General features: G+C 31.6%; 1 protein-coding gene across 3 annotated transcripts in view; it reads right to left on the minus strand.

Annotated features, from left to right (window-relative positions):
* Nucleotides 1–23,656, minus strand: part of Csk (C-terminal Src kinase) — a 50,001-nt gene that overhangs the window by 14,034 nt on the left and 12,311 nt on the right. For all 3 annotated transcript variants that reach the window (XM_065498933.1, XM_065498930.1, XM_065498931.1), the window contains exon 2: nucleotides 19,643–20,999. In XM_065498933.1, coding sequence (XP_065355005.1) covers nucleotides 19,643–20,900 — 1,258 coding nt within the window. In that variant the 5' untranslated portion in view covers nucleotides 20,901–20,999. The remainder of the gene's footprint in view (nucleotides 1–19,642; nucleotides 21,000–23,656) is intronic.

A 23,656-nucleotide genomic window follows, 5' to 3' on the forward strand; every position in this document is an offset into this window, starting at 1 on the left:
TTACAATGTATTATATATTATGCCATATTTCTACACTTTATAAAAACTTTTGTTAACAAAATTAGCATATTATTATTTAATTTACAAACATACACCTGTTGTAGTGCTTACCCCCCAAAATAAAACATATTTTTATTACTTAATAACAAGTATGTGGCAACACTTTAAAATTTATAGACAGACATTTATTCGTATATAGTGTATTATTGTTGTTTTTATATTGTATGAGATTAAACATGTACCTACAATATATTAGTACTATTATTACTATACAGTAGTACAACTATATACATTTTTTTAATTTCCGTTTGAGCGGTTTTTACCTAATGAGTATTGTTTTGAAAATCAAAACAAAACCAAATAGGTATTGATGTTGTCTGTAAAGTGTATGAACAGTTTTTAGGTTTTATATCTATAGAAGATCATTCGTTATAGTAATGGGAGCAACGTTATGGGAATTTAAATTTTTAATTATTTTCTCACAATGTGTTTATTCTTTTTTTTTTTAGAAAAAATGTTAAATTCAACTAAAAAGTATTACTTATTGTTAAAAAATTCTTAAGCAAACATTTCGAAATAGTTGGAATAGGTTTCGGAAGTTTACTGCGGTATAACAAGAGTTTAGTATTCGAAAATATATCTGTGTTTGGCATCACTGTTTATTGTTTAGTTTCTTCTTTTTATAAATTGGCACTCAGTATAAATTGATGTACCGTTCAGGAATGGAATATTTGTTCAGTATCAAAAACCAATATTAAATATATCCTGAAGGAACCCTGGAGACAAGTGTCTTCAAATCAAAATTTTTTTCTTCGAAAATGTCAAATTTTGTGTCAAGAAAGCGTCACATGTGGGAAGTTTTGCTTTATTTCTTTAATTTGAATAAGTATGAGAGTTATATTCGGCTGTGCCGAATCTTATATACTCTTCCCCAAATTATACTTTAAAATAAAATGTTTGAATATTTTTATGTTAACAAAATTTAGAGGCAAATACATTTTTTTTTAATTTTTTGTTGAAACATTTTTTTTTTATAAATTTTTTTGTTGAAAACAATTTTGGGGTAAAAAATATATTTTACGATTTTAACCAATTGTAGGTCCGACTTCCTTTGGTCCTATATACGCCGATGCAAAGGTCTTTGAAATATATATTATTGGATATCCATTTTGTCTATATTAATAACTTAGTAATCGAGATATAGATCAAAAATAGGTCCGATTGACTCGATTTTAAATAGTAACTGAACCGGGAGAATTAATGTATGTAAGTTATTTGGGGTCTACGGAAATTTCAACAAACAGACTGACATGGATATATCGACTTCGCTATCTATAACGATCCAGAATATATATACTTTGTGGGTCGCAAATGAAAAATGTAGTAATTACAAACGGAATGACAAATTTGTCACTCATGGTGAAGGGTATAAAAAAGATCCGCTGAAGCACACTGATTGCTAACCGAAGCTTATGGTAAATGTGTTTCATCGGTTTCATATGTTGTCCGGTTCAGAAGTGGTGATTTTGACATGGAAGACAAGATTTGGAGGCATTACTTCATGAAGATAGTTGTCAAACTCAAAAAGAGCTTGCAAAATGATAGGGTGCTACTGAATCACAATTTTCAAAAAGAAAATCATTTTTGTAACGAATCATTACTTGTGATGAAGAATGGATCCATTACGATAACCCGAAGCGTAAGAGATTTTAATGCTCTGTATTTGGTGGTACCAAAAGGGTTCTATCTATTATGAGCAGCTGAAATCTGGCCAGACAAGAAACCGTGATATTCCACCATTTTACAATACCTGTTAAAAAGTATTTAGAATGAAGTAGTTGGGAAGGTTTGCCTTACTATTTGTTGCGATGCTGCTTCACTTTGGAACAGAGTATCCGAAATTGTCCCCAAAAGATGAGCAGTTCTTTTGGCTCGGAATCCATATATTTGTCAGAAAGATGAAAAAAGGTCATAGCTAACAATGGCTGTTAATGCCAAAAAGCCTTATCTGGCTCTGGCATTAATACTTGTGATGGTCAACGTTTTACCTGTCATTACTTTATATACAGAAGCTGAATGTTGTTAATAATAGGCTATCTCTTTCTCACATAATGCCTAAAATAATCTGTCAACTTGGTCAAAATGTCCCAAATGTTGTTTCCGTTGGTTTCCTAATGAATTCTGATCTTTCTTGTCTTTTCTGCATCCAAACCAAAAGTTCCTATTGGGATTTTTCTGAGAAAAACGCAAAATACATAAATATTTTGGTTTTTCAAAAGTCTCAGAGATTGATTTTTTTCCAAATTCATCCAGAGTTCCATCACCCATTTCTCACCCCAACATTTGGTCCCATTCGAACCGGATTGGAAGTAAACAAAAAATTTCTCTGAGTTTTGCATTGGATTACCATTGGATTGCCAACAGATCTACATACACACACTAACTACATTTCTCTACAAAACAAAAAAGGTACGTTTTGTTATTTTGCTTGTTATGTAGATTTAGTCATAAAAGTGCATTGATAGTGTCCACAAGAATATTGTTGTTGTTTTCTTTCTCATACCGCGTGTCCACCTAAATTGAAAGAAAAACATACCAATAAGAATACAAATTTAAAGAATATACAAATTTAAAGATAAAGCCTAACCTAGTAGTGACAAAAAAAAACATAAGAAAAACGTGAGGAGTATAAACAAACAAAATTGAGGAAGCAAAATCTACGGAAAAGTGAGCCATAATTAGTTCATCAAAAAGGAAAAATTATCTACACCGTGAATGACTTCAAGTTATCCGTAGTGGAAGGTTTCATCGATCTTTAAGTAAGTGCATTATTTCCTTGAAAGATTTTTCGATATTTATGTGAGTGCAAAATAACAACATATTTTCAATAGTTCGGGTATTCCTTGATGTAGGGTATTCTCCTTTCTCCTTTTACACTCTTCGAAACCGTTCGCGCCTTTTCCTTTTTTTCAGATTCCCCTGAATTATATATACAGTCAGCGTCAAAAGAAAGTGTACAACTTGTTTTTACATTTAAAACGTTTTATTTACATATTAAAAAACAATTTTTTCTCCAGTTCTAGTATATTTAACAAAACACTTAATTGTTCTCTTGCAATATATAAACAAAAAACTAAACTATTTCAACTGCAACAAAAACAGTAACAACAAAACCAAAAATACTCCATTTTTAACGCGTCAGAAAAAAGTGTACACATTTAGAATTGCAATAAGATTTTTCTAGCTACATAAAAAAATATATTGTTATTCTTTATTTTTGCCTAGATTATAATTTTTTGTGGATCTTGCTGCTAGTCTCATGAGATTTTAAGATAGTAGCTTTTCTTGTTTGATCGCGAGAACTTTAAAACCAAAATGGGAAAACAAACTGCAATTGAAACAAGAAAGTAAGTCATAAAATTTAAAAATGAAGGCAAATCGTCACGTGAAATCTCCTCTATAATAGGAAGAAGCCATAATACTGTAAAAAAATTATAGACAAACAAAAAAATTTAGAATTTTAGAAGATCAGCAACGTGCCGGAACACCAAAACGCCTTAACAACCTTGAAATACGATCGATTGTGAAAGCAGTGAATAAAGTATTCACAGTAAGTGCAGTAAAATTATGCGAAGAATTAACAGATTCGTCTGGAGTGAGAGTTAGTAACAGTACGGTTCGCCGAGCGCTACACCCAAATGCTCTATATGGTGGAGTTCCGAGAGAATAACCCCACATTTCCAAACGAAATAAAGAGCGACTTCGAGAATTCGCAAACAGGTATAAAAACCAAGAAAAATGTTTTGGAATAATGTGCTGTTTACGGACGAAAGCAAGTTTGAGATTTTCGGAAGTAAAAAAAGGAGTAAAATTTGGAGAAGCAAAAATCAAGAGTTCGACCAAAAAATGTACTATCCACCGTAAAGCATGGTGGTGGTTAGGTGATGGTGTGGGGGTGTATGGCGGCAAGTGGCATGGGAAAACTCATATTTATTGATAGTTTGATGAGCAAAACCGATTACCTAAACATTCTTATAGAAAATATGGAACCCATCATTAGAAAATTAAATCTAGACCGAACCTGGATCTTCCAACAGGACAATTATCCGAAGCATACTTCTTAACTTGTTAAAGAATGGTTGTTGTATCATACACCGAAACAACTGGAACAACACCCACAGTCACCGAACATTAATCCCATTGAACATCTGTGGTAGCATTTGGACAGACAGATCAGAAAATGAAATATTACCAGCAATGACTCTCTACACGAAATCCTGCAGGAAGAGTGGTTCAACATCCCAACATCGGTGACATCAAAATTGGTAGAAACAATGCCAAGGAGGCTTGAAACTGTTTTAAAGCCCAAAAGATGTCAAATAAAATACTAAACACGTTTTTTCTTCTAATTTCCCTAAACTGTACACTTTCTTTTGACGCGTTAAAAATGGAGTATTTTTGGTTTTGTTGTTACTGTTTTTGTTGCAGTTGAACTAGTTTAGATTTTTGTTTATATATTGCAAGAGAACAATTAAATGTTTTGTTAAATATACTAGAACTGGAGAACAAATAGTTTTTTAATATGTAAATAAAATGTTTTAAATGTAAAAACAAGTTGTACACTTTCTTTAGACGCTGACTGTATATGCATGTATGTTATTTTTTCCCCTTTTTACAGCTTTTGATCAGTTCGTTTTTTTTCCAACAAAACACTCATACTCTTACTTTACCAAATCCCAATCTCCTTTAATTAGTTTATTCTCTTCCGTACTTACTAATTAACTTCCCTAAATTATTTTATATTTCTTAATATCTCTTACACAACAAACTGTAATCACTCTTAATTAAGAAATAACAACTATTTGTGTGATCTCTTATATCATTTCTCTTTGTATTACATCTCTTTTACAACTTTCCCGTCTCGTAATACATTTGTATGCGTAGGCTCTTACTTAAAGCTCGAATTCCAATTGTGTTGCTCTCTTCTTATTTAATTCGGAAGAGTTTTTTCCCTTTTCCATATTATTCTTTGGAAATAAGAGAGACACACTTTATCACTGGCCAATATTGCCGCAGTTGTAAAACGATTTGTATTACCGATATTAGAAAATTAATCAAAATTTAAGAAATCACACAAGGATTTAATAAGAATTGAAACTTTTCGAAAATTTAAAAATAGTTGTGTTTTTAATTAATTGTTGAATAATTTTCTGATTTCTAACTACAAAAATTATTAACTACTATTTGGGCAAAATAAAATTAATTCATCTAGTTGTATAGAAGGAAACAAAAATCCTTTTGTAGTAATACATTTTTTTATAAAACTGAAAAATTAGACACAATATCCCAATCCAAATTCATATTACAAATTTAAATTGTTAATCCGTATGGTACAATTAAACGGAACTCGGCAACACTTATACATTCCATTATAACAATAGGTCATTTCGTGTACCAATTATTCGTATTATTTTAACAATAGAACTATTGTTATTTTATTTGTTCACAACACTCATTCCAACTTTTCTAACATCGTTAACTTTTTAAATCCTGTGTAGTTTTTCCCAATCTCACCGATTTAACGATTTTCCCCCCCTTAAAGTACAATAATTTTCCAAATATAAAATTTTCAGCTAGTAATATTTATTTTAGAATCATTTCCTCTCTACAATTTCAATTATTTTTCGACTGTATACATATTCTGTGTGGTATTGGTGCAAGAACAGACCTTATAATCTGGAAAATTTCTGGAAAGTTATTGTTTATTTCCCATAAGTAAAAGGTGAACGACCTTTTGCTATTTTAATTTTGTCAACAGCTGATTTGGTTTCCAGCATATTAAATGAATGCAATAGTATCATAATACAGTGGTTTGAATATGTACATTGATTTTTTTTAAATTTTCAGATAATTTATAGAAGATAATATTAATATTATTGAAGTTAAGGTTTTATATCGTGATTTTATTGCGATTTATTACTCCCTGCGATTATTTCTTTGATATTCCTTTCAAGTTTAAAAACAAAATCAAATTTTGTGGTTAATAATTATTATAATTATAAAAATTATTATTCAATTGGCTGTTTTTATACACTTATTTCAAATTGCAAATTCGGTGTTAAATTTCTTCAGATTTTTCGGTGCTTTTCATCACAGTTCCTATTATTCCTATTAGTCTGATTTTAGTTTTTCTTAAGATTCTTATTCCATATCCCTATATAAATTGTGTAGTTGATTCGAGTTTCAATAGAAAGTTTCAATATGTCTTTGGATCAGTTCATACGTTTAGCCGATAGTATCGTAGAGTTCGAGGCCGACCTCAAAGGGAATCAGTATCCGGTGGCATCGCTCCATACGCTTGAGGTGCATCGGTATGAACTGAAATCTATATGGAGCCGACTAAAGATTGCTTATGAGCAATTCTTGAACGAGGCTGAAAAGGAGGCTACCGATGAGAATCCACTGGACATAGAATCTTTCAAGGTGAAATACAAGAATACGTATACGACGTATTGTAATTGTTTGACAGAACTGTCCGAAAGGTCCGATAATCTTCGAGGTCAATCCATTAACAATTCTGAAGAAGCGCAACATCAAGGCTATATCTCTGTACATCCCACGCCTTCTCGAGATCGTGGGACCTTTACTTCTGAGTCACGTAGTCTTCATCTACCTCCTATTGAGATTGAAACCTTTCAGGGTGATTATGCTTCTTGGCCTACATTCCGCGACATGTTCAGCGCTGTCGTATCCAATTCTAGAGCTAGTAACGTTGAGAAATTGTTCTTTTTAACACAAAAAACACAAGGTGAGGCCAAGGAAATTGTCCAAAAATGTCCACTTACGAATCAGGGTTTTGATTTGGCATGGACGAATTTATGCTTACGTTTTGAAAACCGTAGGATTCTAGTAAACGGTCAGCTTAAAATTCTGTTCAATCTCCAAACCATTCATTCCGAAACCGGTAAGTCTCTCAAGCAGTTGCAAAGAGACATTAATTCATGCATTTCCATATTGAAACTTTACAACATAGATGTGGCAAGTTGGGACCCAATTTTTGTATTTATTTGCACCAATAGGCTCCCAGAAAATACTTTAACATTGTGGGAACAAGAGTTAAAAGATAAGACCGCTATTCCAAAGTGGTCCGAGTTAGATGAATTCCTCACTAACCGTTATAGAACTCTGGAGTCTGTGTCTGAAATTCGTGGTTCCAACAATTCTAAAATTAATGACCAAAAATCCAAAAATTCTTCAAATTCGAACACTAATAAAAGAGTTCATAGCTTCCAAGCTAATGTTACAAACCCAAAATGTAAATTGTGTCCCACAGAAACCCACGCAATTCGGAAATATCCCAAATTTTTAGAAATGAATTACCAAAGAAGACTCAATGAGATAAAAAAAGAGGGTTTATGTCTAAACTGTTTTTCCAAAACTCACAGTGTTAGGAATTGTAGTAGTAAACATAACTGTTTTAAATGTCAGAAAAGACACAATACTCTCCTCCATAAAGATGTTGATAATAATCCTTCGTCTTCTCAAGGATCAAATACTGCAAGCAGTTCTGCTCTCAATCCAAACACCGTTCCATTTTCTTTCCCCAATTCTAATAATATACAGTCCACTAGTAGTAGTTCAGTTTCCGGTCGAGTGCAGTCCTGTTTTGCTTCCAATTCCAAAGGTATTCTCTTGGGGACAGCATGGGTGAATATTTGCCATTTGGGAATGAAATACCAGGTACGTGCTCTGATTGATTCAGGATCAGAGGGGACTTTCATTTCAGAACGCATCTTTAATAGTCTTAAACTTCCATCTCAGCCCACCAATGCGCAGATTTCGGGATTAAATAACACCGTTTCTGCTAAAGTCCAACGTCAGTGCTCTCTTGTATTAGGTTCACAGTTAAATGACAAGATCTCAATTCCAGTTTCGGCTCTAGTAGTTCCTCAATTGTCGAATAATCTTCCATCCCAAAGCTTTTCTAATACTAAATTTTCGAATCTTCCTGAAATTCAGTTGGCAGATCCAAAATTTTATTCTAGTGCGAAGATCGATATGTTGATTGGAGGAGACATTTTTCCTTTAGTTGTTCGTTCAGGGATTATGCATAATGTGTGTGAATCTCTTATAGCCCAAGAAACCATTTTTGGATGGATTCTAACTGGTCCTGTTTCCCATCAATCCAATCCAAGTCCTATAATAATTTCGAATTTCTGTGAAATTTCCTTAGACAAGGAAATTTCACGCTTTTGGGAGGTGGAAAATCTCCCAAAGAAGAATTATATGTCTCCTTCCGATCAAGCCTGTGAAGAATTGTATCTTCAAAGTACCAAGAAAAATGCCGATGGAAGATATATAGTCTCACTTCCATTTAGGGAAGAATTTCCAAAATCATTAAATATAGGTCATTCTAGATTCAGTGCAATGGCACAGTTTTTCCGAAACGAGGCAAGATTGATTCGAAATCCAAACTTTAAGTTTGAATATGACAATGTCGTCCAAGAATATGAAAAACTTGGTCATATGTCTAAGGTAGAATCATCTAACCTCTCCGATAGTTCCAATGTGTATTACCTACCACACCACGCGGTCATCAAACCTGATAGTGTCACTACGAAAGTTCGAGTAGTGTTTAATGCCTCTGCTCCGTCTTCCAATGGGAAAAGTTTAAATTCATTGCTGCACATTGGACCTATTCTTCAAAATGATCTTACTATTCTGATCTTAAAGTGGCGATTTTTCCGATTGGTTTTCAACGCTGATATTCAAAAAATGTATAGGCAGATTTTGGTCAATCCAGATCATACTGCCTTTCAAAGAATTTTATTCCGAGCAAACCCAAGTGATCCGATTTGCGATTATGAGTTGAAAACCGTGACTTTTGGGGTCAATTGTGCGCCGTATCTGGCAATTCGAACATTACTCCAGTTAGCAGATGATGTCCAATTCAGTTTTCCAATTGCTAGCAAAATTTTAAGAAATTTCATGTACGTTGATGATGTCCTTGCGGGATCTCATACTATACAAGATTCTATAAAAGCAAAAGATGAGTTAATCCAAGCTCTAGAATCCGCTGGGTTTTCATTGAGAAAGTGGACATCAAATTCCAAAGAGATTCTAGCAAATATTCCACCAGACCATCTACTTCGGGAAGACTTTTTGAAGTTTGAAGATAGTAGTTCTGCAAAAACATTAGGAATCCGATGGAATGCCTGTTCTGATGATTTTTATTTCGTTGCCCAACCATTTCCAGAGTCTTTAAACTATTCGAAAAGAGAGGTCTTGTCACAAATAGCCAAACTTTTTGATCCTGCCGGTTGGTTAGCACCTTGTATTGTCCAGGCCAAAATGATAATGCAGAAGATATGGATAGACGGTACTGGTTGGGATGATGTTCTTGCTTCAGACACACTTAGTCAATGGAAAATCTTTGAATCTAACTATTCCGTCATCAATACCATTCGTATTCCTCGATGGATTGATTATTGTCCAAATTCCAATATCCAATTCCATGGATTCTGCGATGCGTCTGAAAAAGCGTATGCAGCGGCTTTATATATTCGCATATCCCAAGGCAGTTCTATTTCAACCCATTTACTCTTATCGAAAACCAAAGTGGCCCCCATTAAGACTCTATCCATTCCGAGATTAGAACTTTGTGGTGCGGTTCTCCTAGCTGAAATGGTAGACAATCTTTTACCGCGACTAGATGTTGACAAATACTCCATGTTCTGCTGGACAGACTCCACTATTGTCCTTTCATGGCTGGCAAAGCCACCTTGTTGTTGGTTAACCTTCGTGGCCAATAGAGTCTCAAAAATTTCTCAAGTTGTAAATTATTCACAGTGGAAACATGTGAACTCTGAAGATAATCCAGCAGATCTGGCTAGTCGTGGTCTACGTCCGCAAGAACTTTCAAGAAATAACTTATGGTGGTTTGGACCCCAATGGCTTAAGAAAACAGAGTCTCAATGGCCTAGTTCTGATCCATCCAACTTCGTAAGTACTGATCTTGAAGTTAAACCAGTCAAGGTACATTTCTCCTATTTTACGGAATTTGAAGATATCCTAGAACGATTCTCTTCTTTCAGCAGGGCAATGCGAGTCATGGCATATATCTATCGCTTCTTTTATAGAACACATCGGCGATATCGTTTCAGTTTCTTTAAAGATTCCCTTACACTTTCTAGCTCTGAAATTAGTTCCGTTAGAAATCAACTCATTTCCGTGATTCAAAAAGCTAGCTATCCGAATGAATACAAAGCTCTTTCTTCTAGGCAAAGTATTTCCAAAACTAGTAGAATACTGAATTTAAATCCCTTTATAGACCCGGAGGGTATTATTCGTTCATGTGGTCGGCTAGAATCATCTCCAGGGTTAACGTATAACGAGAAACATCCCATTATAATCCCATACAATTCCCAATATTCAAGACTTTTGGTGAAATTTGTCCACGACATAAGTCTTCACGGCGGAAATCAACTAGTTCTGCGTCTCCTAAGAACTCAATATTGGATTCCTAAAGCAAAAAATCTAATCAAAGCTACCATCAATAAATGCAAAATATGCGTTATTTACAAAAAAAGGTGTCAAAAACAAATCATGGCAGCTTTACCACCTGAAAGGTCGGAGATTACACGTCCATTTACTCACACCGGTTTGGATTTTGCTGGACCTTTCGACATTAAAAACTACTCAGGACGAGGTTGTCGTGTTTCCAAAGGTTACGTATGCGTATTCGTCTGTTTTTCCACCAAAGCCATTCATTTAGAGGCCACGTTAGACTTATCCACTCAGGCGTTTCTAGCCGCATTTAGTCGATTCGTCTCTCGTCGCGGATGTCCTCTTCACCTATATTCCGATAATGGTACAACATTTGTAGGAGCTTCAAAAATCCTAGCCAAAGAGTTCATTCAAACCTCCCAGCAATGTTTATTATCAAATTATGCGCATCAAAATATTTCGTGGCACTTTATTCCTGCAGGTGCTCCACATATGGGTGGATTGTGGGAAGCTGGCGTTAAGAGCTTCAAGGCTCATTTCCGAAAAGTTGTCGGATGTTACAAATACACATTCGAAGAACTGTCAACTCTATTATCTAGAATTGAATCCTGTCTCAATTCCCGACCGATTTCTCCTATTTCTACTGATTCAGCCGATTTGTGCGCATTAACCCCAGGTCACTTTCTTATAGGAACTCCGATACTAGCACCTGTTGATCCCCAGGTGAATGATTCCTCCTTGTCCATGATAAATCGGTGGCAAAGATTAAAGATAATATATCTAAATTTTTGTTCCCGTTGGAAAAATGAATATCTAAAAGAAATGAACAAGAGAACTAAATGGCAGAGACCTGAAGTCAATCTTAACGTAGGAGCGCTAGTAGTGATCAAAGATGAAAACCTTCCACCGAACTCTTGGAGACTTGGTAGAGTCATAAAAATATATACCGGTTCGGATAACCGTGTGCGAGTCGCCGACATAATGACACAACGTGGCTTAATAAAAAGACCAATAGTAAAACTAATAAAGCTTCCCGACGAATCATAATTTTGCACCTAGAACGTTTTCTTTATAGCTTTGTTTTTCTTTCCTTTTTTTTTCTAGCTCAACATGCCTAAAACTTCATCTAAATCTACCTCTAGTGGATCCATTGGAAGATACAACGCATATCCGTGTCGTATATGTAAACGTCCCCACCCATTACGCACATGTAGAAAATTTCTTGCTATGAATATGTCCGATCGTATTCGTGCAGTCCGCAACAATAATTATTGCATTAATTGCTTGGCACATGACCATTCACAAGGCAGATGTTTCTCTAAACATTAATGCAAACACTGTCATAAGTTTCACCACACTCTGTTACATGTCAATCCTAGATTGGTAAAGGATTTGCTACCTTCTCGATCTAGTTCGCGTTCACGTTCACGTTCACAGTCACCAAGGCCATCCACATCATCAAAGAAACGTGATTCGTTGACCCTTGATTCTAAAAACGATCAGTCAACCCCATCCACTTCTAAGTCCACTTCTTTGACGGCAATCATTCGCCAAAATACCCTTATTTTGCTTCCAACCGTTTTAGTCAAAATAGGGTCAACAACTTCTCACGCACGTTGTTTATTGGATTCTGGCTCGCAAGTCAGCCGTGTGTCAAAGAAGTTAGTAGACAAACTTGACTTAACCGCGTATACTCTCAATGAGGAGACCATTTGTCCACTTGTCTTGAAATCCAGATTCGATTCTTCTTCTCAGATCGAAGGTACATTTAGGGTTGATAACCGAATAACTCTCCGCACTCCAGCTCAATCACTTCCAGATGCCTACAAGAAAAACTTTCGAGATTTATTCCTCGCAGACTCGAAATTTTATGAATCCTCCTCCATAGACATCATAATAGGAGTGGATCAATATCCAAAGGTTATGTGCCAAGGAGTTTTTTCTAGGGTAGGCTTTCCAACTGCCCAAAGCACAGTCTTTGGATGGACAATATACGGTCCCTGCTCTTTGTAAACTATTAAAATGCACTTTTAGGCAAAGCTCAAGCAAATTTCAAAACGTATTTTAATTTTCAATGTATGCCTAACAAAAAACTAATATATTCATTTATATATCATATATCATATCCCTTCATCATATACTTCATTGAATTGTCTAAATATTTTATGAAAATCAAAACATGAATTGTATTAAAAAAAAAAAAAAAAAATTTGCTCTGTATCTATGCTATAAGAACTATTAAAATGAATTTCAAAATACTAACATAAATTATTTTAACTAAAATTACTTACTTTTACTCTTTCAGAAGCAACATCTGTGACATGACCAGGTTGATCAACTCCATTGTTCATTGCATATTCCTGCAAGGCGGGCGGCAATGTTAATGCCAAAAAGCCTTATCTGGCTCTGGCATTAATACTTGTGATGGTCAACGTTTTACCTGTCATTACTTTATATACAGAAGCTGAATGTTGTTAATAATAGGCTATATCTTTCTCACATAATGCCTAAAATAATCTGTCAACTTGGTCAAAATGTCCCAAATGTTGTTTCCGTTGGTTTCCTAATGAATTCTGATCTTTCTTGTCATTTCTGCATCCAAACCAAAAGTTCCTATTGGGATTTTTCTGAGAAAAACGCAAAATACATAAATATTTTGGTTTTTCAAAAGTCTCAGAGATTGATTTTTTTCCAAATTCATCCAGAGTTCCATCACCCATTTCTCACCCCAACAATGGCCAATACTTTTAATAAATTTATATTGTGCAAATGTTTCAAAATAAAATCTAAAAATTTTAAAAATACCGAATTTTTAAGTCACACGTGTCATAATATATGACGTTTGTTGTCAAGACAAAGTTGTCTGAGCAAAAGCACTAACAATTTTGTCATAACGAAGCAATATCACTAATAAATGGAGGCTACACCAGATAATTATTTTATCTAGACAAACATTTTGACGTTTATCATGACAAACATTTATCAAGTATTGACCCCTGATAAATTTTTACCATATATCAATGGTTGTCAAGATAAAAAATTATCAGGTATAGTCTCCATTTATTAATATTATTGCATCGTTATGAAAAATTTTTTAGTGCTTTTACTCAGACAACTTTGTCTTGACAACAGACTTCATTAAATGTTGTGATAAATATTTGTCAAGTATAGAAAGGGGGATGACATAGGGTAATTTACTTTGCTTCTTTTAATAAATAGGCATTCAGTACAAATTAATATCCCATTCAGGGATGGAAATAGGAATTTTTGTTATGTATTTATATATGTTTTAAAATATTCCTTAATTTACAATCAGACTACAAAAAATTTTCATTTTGACTCTATTGTATTTATAACTATACATATTTATAATTTTAAAGGCATATTATCTCACTATTAACATATTCAAAGAATAGAACCATCGTATATATATTTAACCATCATATAAATTATAATAATGTCTTTCTTCCTGAAAATAACAGTCTGCGTATACTCCATTAAACTATTTTAATTTATAAAAAAAAACATTCACTTTTCATTCTCATTAAAATTCCATTTAATTTCTATTGAGCCACACAATGTAAAAACACAATAGAAGCTATTGTTGCTAAAACCAACTCTACCACTAAATATTCACCTAATATAGAAATGATGTTGAATTTTATCTGTTAGTATCAGAGACATAAAAGTGTATTTCTATTCTAATTTAGTTATTGCGTTTCAAAATTTCAATATGAAAAAATAGAGTCGGACACAGTGGGTTATAAAATATGATTCATGATTGAATACTATGTTTTGTGTTTTGTTTATACAATTTCGTCGCTTCAACTTGTCATTTATTGTTGTTGAACTTTTTAATTTGCATTTTATTTAAAATAACATTGCTACTGTTTGCTGTTATGTCTTATATATTTTTATTATGATGAGTTTCGATGAGAATTTCAATGAGTCTTCTTATATTTGAATATATTGAGTTTTTTTTTATTTTATACGGGGGCAATTCCTTCTTATTTGAGTTCTTTGCTTTGTTTTCCAAAATTCAAGCACGTTTTTAAAGATGAGTCTTTGAATGCATCTTTTTTTCTTTGCAAAATAATGTTTTATTTGTACTTAAAATTTTTTGCATGATTTGAAATTTGTATACATATTTTTTAACTTTAAATAAATTACGTAATTAAAGTAAACAAAAAATGACTAGTTCAAATGTGTCTGGGTTATAAAGTGCAAAATAATTTTAAAATTGAAATGCAAAAAAATATTCGTTCAATTCATAATTAGTTAAACACATGTCGTATGCTTTTAAAATAATTGTGCAAATGTTAAAATAAATTTTTGTATGCCTTTTGTTAATAAAATTAATTGTAAATATTAACCCCCGTATTCATAAAACAATTTTAAATTTAAAACAATGTTTTAAAGCAAATTTTCCATACAAAATTTTATTTTAAAATGTTGTTTAAATTAAAAAAATTGTTTATGAATACGGCCATAAGTATTATTTAAAAAACTTTTTCATACCGAATAAAGATTCCATTTACCATACCTGAATGACATATCATTCAATACTGAGTGCCAATTAATAAAAAGAAGAAACTTAAATTTCATATTAGATCACAAATAATATCCCCTGTCTATAACTGATAAATTTTTATCATGATAAACGTCAAAATGGTTGTCAAGATAAAAAATTATCAGGTATAGTCTCCATTTATTAGTATTATTGCTTCGTTATGACAAAATTGTTAGTGTTTTTGCTCAGACAACTTTGTGTTGACAACAAACGTCATTAATTATTATGATAAATATTTGTCAATTATCTCTTACCACCTGTCTATACTTGACATATATTTATCATAACAATTAATTTCGTTTGTTGTCAAGACAAAGTTGACAACCATTTTGAAGTCTATCATGATAAAAATTTATCAGGTATAGACAGGGGGTTATATGGTCGAAAATTAATATTGCAGAAATTACAGAAGGAATGACAAACTTATTTATACCTTTAATACATGTGAAGAATAAAAGGTATGATATGTTTTCCAGTGAATGAATTCCTTTACATCATCGCCAATTTCTTTACAAATATGATTGTTTTCACAGAATGATCTGCCGCGTTTCTAAACATAAATGAATGAGTGTATGTACTTTATTATTAGTACTTAAACGAGTAGTTGGTTGATTTTGTTTAAGTTGAATCATTCCTGATGAAGTCATACCAAGTTTCTCATATACAAATGCATCGAGCGTAAAGCGTTTTTTATATATATTTTCCAACTTCATTCAGAACACAGTATACAAAGTATAATATATAAATATATTGTAATAAAAATAACAAAAAAAAAGAGAAATACTAAATAAATAAAAATAATAAATTTGCCCTTTGTTTTATATTTTTTGTAAATAAATTTTAGTTTTTGTGGTTGCTTTTCGCTGATGAAATATGAATCATTTGGAGTTCTCGTCAGTTGCAGAGCATATTATTGTTTTGTTTGCAAAAAATTATTTGAAATTTAAGATGATGGATGTGTGCCATATAGTTATTTATAGAATATAATGTAGAATTAAAATACATTGTTCAAATATGTATTACAAAAGTTCTATTCAAGGTAAATGTTGACGTTTATAGTGGTCTTATTTAGGAAAATGTTTTTAATTTAAAGAATAATTAACCAGCCTAATCGACACCAAAGTCAAATATCCATGGCGCTAAGGTAATTATCCGTATTTAGTGGAAGCAAAAGGGTAGGACCTTTGAGCTGCTGAAATCTGGCCAGACCATAACAGGGAACCTTTTACATTGGACGAAAACGCCCAGAACATGAAACCGTAATATTCAATCATGACAACGCTCGGCCACATGTTACAATACCTGATAAAAAGTATTTATAATGAAGTGGTTAAGAAGATGTGCCTCCCCCGTGCCCCCTCCGACTTTAGATACTCTTAGATACGCTTCACTTTGGAACAGATTATCCCATATTGACTTGATTAGTTTTTGGCCTCAAAAGCTGGGCAGTTCATTTGGCTCGGAATCCATATGTTGCCAGAAAGATAGGAAAATGTCATAACTAGCAATGGCCAATACTTTGAATAAATTTATATTGAACAAATGTTTGAAAATAAAAGCTAAACATTTGAAAAAATACCGCATTCTTAAGTCATACACCCGATAGATAGGGGTGTCGATATAACAATGTCCGTCTGTCTGTTGAATTCAACTTTCCGAATAACCCAAGTAACTTACAAACATGAATTATACATCAATAAAATTGGTATGGTCCTTGGTTGGTTGCAATTTAAAATCAAGAAACATAGCTCTCATATAAGGCCGGCTTCCGAAAATCATTTACGAAAATTAATTATTGAAATTTTAAAAGAAAAATGTTTTTGTCCATTTAATCAGTGTAGGGTATTATATGGTAGGGCTTGACCGACAATACTTTCTTAGTTCTTTTTTTTATTGAATTTCTTTTTATTTTCAGCCTTATCAGAAATAAATTTGCAAATTACCATCCATGGTTTGAGTGATGCGAAGGTTATGTCAACAAACTGTCAGTAAATTTATTAGAGATGCCAACATTTGAAAACATGTAAGAGTTACCCACCTATATACATATTTCTTATTCTTTATTCATTTTCTCACAACAAATTAACTTTTGACACAATAAACCATATCATACAGTTTTAGAACATAGAAGCTTAATTTTAAAACAAAAGACTAGACTGACTAGTCTATATAAATTTCTCATAATATAACTGCCTTAATGGCAAAAGTAAGCAATATATACTGGCGTATAAATAAATTAAAAAAAAGGTAATTTTTCAAATGAATAAATATGGTATGATAATGAAGCAGCAAGCAGCCTCTATAGTCTACAAGTACTGGCATAAAAATACAATAATAATAAGGAAGCAAATGTCAAAAAATGGTTCACATGTACTGGTTTTATTGTCTATAAAAGCTAAATCATTTTTCCAACTACGAGGGTGGTATAAACAATTTCCTATAAAGTTAAACATAAAAAAACAGGTAACTTACATTTGTCTGCTAAAGGGACTACTTGCCTTTAAACAACTGAGATGAGTTATAATCACAAACATATGTATGCAAGAAAGCTAACTTCCGGTTATTATCAACTCCGGATATTATTAATGTGTATTACTACTGCATTATATATGTATTTGCAAATCTATTCCTACATATCACATGTTTATGTTAATTTTAAATTTATTTGCTTTTCTTTTTGTATTTTTCTAATACCTAAAAAAATTAGTTTGTTAACAAATTTTACACCTTTTACTTGTAAATGAAATGAAGTACATACGTATTTTAAAAAAAAAAAAAAAATTCAAACAAAATTTATTTGAAGTTTCTCTCTAACTCATTGCTGTTTTGTTATTTGTTCGCAAAACATTCCATTAAATTGTTGAGCAACTTGTATCCATTTGCAACAAATAGATAAACAATTTTCGTAGCTTTTCCTTCCAAATACTTTATAGTTTATTGTATAAATATTAGCAGTATTTTACAGTCAATAAACATTACTTATTTTATGTGCTAATCGAATTTGTTAAACGAATACTAACTATTGTAGACAATACACGTTTAGTTTAACTTACTTGCCAATACTACAATTAACTACGCAAACACTAAACTCGAAATTGTATTTTATTTAACTGCAACAAAAAACTAATTGTTTAGCAGCGCTTTTACAAATTTATTTATATTTTAATTTTTATTTAAAATATAGTGATTTCAATTTCAATGGCAAACATTTTTTGATACTAAAAAAATGTCCATCTCTGTGTGGATATCAATTTAAGCTGAATGTCAAAATTTATAAAAAGAAGTAAGGTCTCTAATACACGGTTGTCGTATTCTTACAAACTTGATAGAAAATGTTCAATAAATGGTTAACACCCATATGTTTCAACATAAGTTTTCATGGTTGTGTTAACCATTTTCTGAGCATTTTTCTGACAATCGTGTATACGTAGCTTAATGTATATTTCAAATAATGGACAACCAATTTTGGCAAAATGTAAGAATCCAGAATAAAAATGGTTCTCCAAATTATAATTCAAATGATTTCACTAATTACTTCAATTAAAACACTGACGTGACTAAAAAGTCTTGTCACTCAAGCTAAAGAAATTTCTATAAATATTATTGATAAATTATAAAAAACAAAATGTGCATTTCTTTAAATTTTACATTGAGTTACATAACTCAAAGTATGAATGATGATTAAATATTTAAGCAAACTACACGTATTGCGAATATATAAAACGAAAACTTAAAATAGAAATAACTGTTATACAATCTACAGTTTTTAAAGATGCTTAAACGCTAGTTTCTAAAACTAAAATTTAAGGGCAAATTAATTAGTTTAGTTTTTAAACTCTATTGTTAATCATAAGTTTATTAATTAATAATCAATTTTTTATTATTTTACCAAACTGTCTAATTAGTTTTAGCTTTTTAAAAAATTAAAATAAAACAAAAAACGAATAATTAATTTTTATTACATCTAAAATGCAATAAAAGCAAAGAAAATGTTTATAAATTGTTTGTAACAAAAAAGAAACATTTAAAAAATTTGGATGAGTGATTTTAATAGTGATAGTAAATGTTTGCACACCATAAATAAAGACTTTCTTTTTTTTGTTTGTTTGTTTTAATAAATATGTTTTTAATATTTTTATTTTTATTTGTTTTAAGTTTAATTTATTTGAAAAATTTAATAAATTTATTTGCAAACTTTGCAATTTGTTTAACAACATAATGGATGGTGTGGATTTTCCTCATTTCTTACGCATAAAGCGTGAGATTTTTAAAAATATTTAAAGGTTATATTAACATGAGAGTCAGCAAAATATATTTGTTTGCAATATGAATTTGTTTAATATACAACGTACGGTGGTAGAAATGTACGTTTTATGAAATTTACTTTGCTTCTTTGTTTTAAATTGGCATTCAGTGTAAATTGATAAGCCATTCGGGAATGGCAAGTGCAATGTTAGCTGGCTATCAAGAAAAAGTGTGTACATTTTTCAAAAAAATACATATTTTTTTGCTTTTAATATAGGTATATAAATAAATAAAAATATTAACCAAAAATAAAATACTAACCAAACCATTCCTCACTTAATGTGGCGGCATTATTGCTATTATTTTCAATATTTTTAGCATTATTACTTTTATTTTTATTATTAAAATAGTTATTATTGTTATTATTATTACTATTATTATTTGTAGAAAAACTTTTCACACCAAATATATAGGTTTGTTTAATTTTATCAGCTATTGAAGAATTATTGCTATTCAACTTTGTTTCCGATGCATTTTCAATTAAACGATTTTTAGTTTTATTTAAATTTAAATTACAATTATCATACGATGCTTTGGTATTTTCAGCTGATGAGGTGTTGCCATTATTATTATTATTAATAATAATATTATTACTGTTATTGTAAATCTTTTCTTGTTGATTGTTATTTACACGTACACTATTACGATACAATTTACGAGCCGAACGTAAAAAACTCAAGAGACGAGTATCGCTGGCACAACACTTATTATTGTTGTAGGCCGAAGAATTAACACTAAAACCGTTAACCAGAAATATAGAAGTAGCGCCCGATATTGTTTTAGGCGTTGTCGTGGGTTTTAAAGCTGCTGACTTGCATTTATTTAGATTATAGAAAGTATTGAGATAATTTGCATGAGATTTTTGATTATGATTGTGATGATGTTGATGTGTGTTATTTGGTACCGAGGATAGACTACTAGTAGCTGTAAGGGCCTTATGTTTAGAGCGTCCCGTATAGCTGTGACTTTTATGTTGCTGTAATTCTTTGTGTGTTACAGAACTGGCACTACGTTGTAAACTCGAGCAGGAGTGACGTCCAAAACCCAACTCACTTTTATAACAACATCCCAGATTCGAGGGCCTTTCCGAGGATTGTTTACACCAGTAGATTTTATTACTGCCAAAGTAATACCTTCTACGATTATCACATTTAGGAGTACGCGGTCTTTTGGCTCGATTACTTGTACCGCTGGAGTAGGTTTTTTGACCGCCGCTGCTGCGTATAGTAGAGTTTGATTTATTCGAGGAGTTGGAAGAAGAATTTAGCTGCTGATGTTTGTCATAATCCAAAATAGTGGTTAACGATTTATCTTTGTCACTATTAAAAGTGTGGGCAGGCGAAGATGAAGAAGAGTTTGATGATGCTGAGGATGTAGAATCTGTTGTTGTGGCCGTATCTAGGGGATGTATAGAGTCGACCGTTGTTGTTGTGGATGTTGGAGGGGTCGTTGATGAGGTCAAAAACGAATTGGTTTGTATGAATACACCATCACAGGTAATTTTGATTGTTGTCACCATGGTTTTTGTTACAAAACATTGTTTAATTGTTTTTGTTTTAGAGTTTCGTCATTGTTTTCAGAGACAATATAAATTTGGTTTAAACTTCATGGTTAATGGCTAAATTTGAAAATGGTTTTACAATTTGTTTGCCTAGTTTTTTTTTATTATACAACGAGAGATTTATATTAAATCAAAAATAGAGATTTAAATTTGTTCCTTTATCATGATATATTTATTTTATTTAACGTCTATCTGTAATTCAAATTTCTTGTGCTGACATTTGTTTCTTTTGCTTATTTCACAAAACCCCTTGTATCCTTGTATCGAGTTTATTATTGTTTTAAAATACAATAGTGTAAGCTTGTTGTTGGAAATTTTCATACAAAAATTAAACAAACTTACTCAGTTGTATTTTATATGTTTTTAAACAGTTATATTGGTTTTCCAGCTATCAATGTAATGTGAATGCCAGTTATTGAGAAGAAGAATAAAAATACAAACAATTTTCCTTAACCCCCTGTCTTTACCAGATACATTTTTATCATGATAAACTTAAAAATGGTTGCCAAGATAAAAAATTATCAGGTATAGTCTCCATTTATTTGTATTATTGCTTTGTTATGACAAAATTGTTAGTGCTTTCGCTCAGATAAATGTCTTGACAACAAACGTCATTAATTATTTTTATAAATATTTGTCAAGTATAGACAGGGGGTAATGTCAGAAGCAAAAAAATAATTTATTTATTTTTTCAGTTCTATTTTCATTTTATGTATTTCTAAAAAACCTTCCAACACTCATTGCAAAGAAGCTGAACCCATTAGATTTGCAAACAAGTAAGAGATATATGTAATATTCGACTGTACAGAATCTTATAATGAGTGAGTCAGAAAAAACTTATCCTTGGTCCAACAAATTATTATTTTTTTTAATCACGTTAGCTTTTACAAATATGTCAGATATTATCTTTCCTAAATCATTAACAATCAACCATTATTTCGGTAAAAATGGTCACCGAAAAAAAGTTCGTGAAAAAAATATTTAAAACTTTTCAGAAAAATCCAATATGGACTTCCAAAAAATAGCAAAATATTTGAAAATTCATCGTCACACTGTTTTAAAAGCCATTAAACAGTATAAGGAAGACTTGAACATTGAAAGAAAACCTGGTTCAGGAAGAAATAAAGGTCTAACAGATATCGGTAAGGCAAAAGAAGTCGAACAACTCTTTCAAAGAGCACCGAACACTTCTATCAGAAAAGTAGCTAGTAAAGTTAAATGCTCTGATTCTTTTGTGAGCACAGCCAAAGCTAAAGATGGATTGGAGTCGTGTAAAGTTCAGAAAGTTCTAGATCGCAATGCGTTAAAGAACTTTGAAGCAAAATAACGAGCGAAAAAATTGAGGTCAACTTTTTATTAAAATTTTATAAATTGTGATGCAGTTTTTGTTTCCATCCGAGGTATGCTTAGTCTCTCCAGGTTTTTCAAAGGTCTGCTTCTTTTGAAATCTTCATTACCACAGAGCTGTCTTGTATCTTTGGAATATATTTGTTAATGGACGAAACTTCTAATAGAGGATTCGACGAGATAAACGCTTCGGCTCTCAGTCGGCTAATTACTTATTACTATAAAGTAAATGCAACGGATGCAATCCGTTATGAATTCGTTGGCTATATAAGTTTGGACTAGTTACTGAGTATAAACATTTTACTTGTATTAAGTTAAATAAAACTTAAACCGTTCAATAAAAAAATTCTCAAAAATACGTAAATTTATTCAAATATTTCACAAATTCATTAAACATATATTTGCTGATAATTAAATTAATAATAATTAATTAAATTAAATAAATTTAAGTTTAGTACTCAGAGGATGAAAAAGTACTACCCAACAATAAAATAATTGTCCAACCCTGCTTCACAGTAGTATTTGGCATCACTGCTATATGTCAAACGGTTTTTTAATGCAAATGGTTGGCAATGATGTCACAACTTTTTGCCACGGCCGCATGAGTGTAGAAACACAAGCTTGCAGATTTGGATGCGGATTCCGCTTAACAGAGAAAATGCAAACTGAATGAAGGACGGTAACTGCACGTTACAAAATAATAAATTAATGATCACATCATCAATTAATTAGGAATGAAATCAACACTTATGCAGCGATTTTAATGATTATGTAGAAAAAGAATCACATTCTTTGTAGTTTTTAAAATTGAGTGTAATTGGAATTACATTTTTGTTATTTTTTTAACTTAATTTTTTGCAGTTATGTGTCTCCATAACTTTCTATATAACGGTTTATTCCGATAAGCTTTCCGATAGGCTATAAACGCCATTAACATATTGTCAAAATCAAAATTTACTAATAAATTTCATGCTTCTAAATCAGTTTTGCCCTAAGTATTTCATAAAATTTTGAATTAAATTAACTCTTTTATTTTTGCATTAGTTAACTTTTGGACTGATTTTATTTGTTTTTTAATTTTTTTTTTTGGAAATTTCTGTTTATTAATTTATTTCAAATGGGTGTGCTAATTTAGTGACTCAATATACATATTTTGATTTTAGAAATTAAAAAATAAACAAATAAAAAATTTAATATAATTTAAATGGAGGAGAGGTGGGTGAGCTAAACAAATGACTAAATTGAAACAAATTTTTACACAAACTTTCGCAATAATTATTTAAATGGGTTGTACTGTAGTAATAATAATAATAAAAAAAAATGGGATTTCATTTTATTTTCGCTCTGAATGGTGTTTAAAACATTAA

This window comes from Calliphora vicina, chromosome 1 (assembly GCF_958450345.1).
Source record: "Calliphora vicina chromosome 1, idCalVici1.1, whole genome shotgun sequence".
Classification (NCBI taxonomy): domain Eukaryota; kingdom Metazoa; phylum Arthropoda; class Insecta; order Diptera; family Calliphoridae; genus Calliphora; species Calliphora vicina.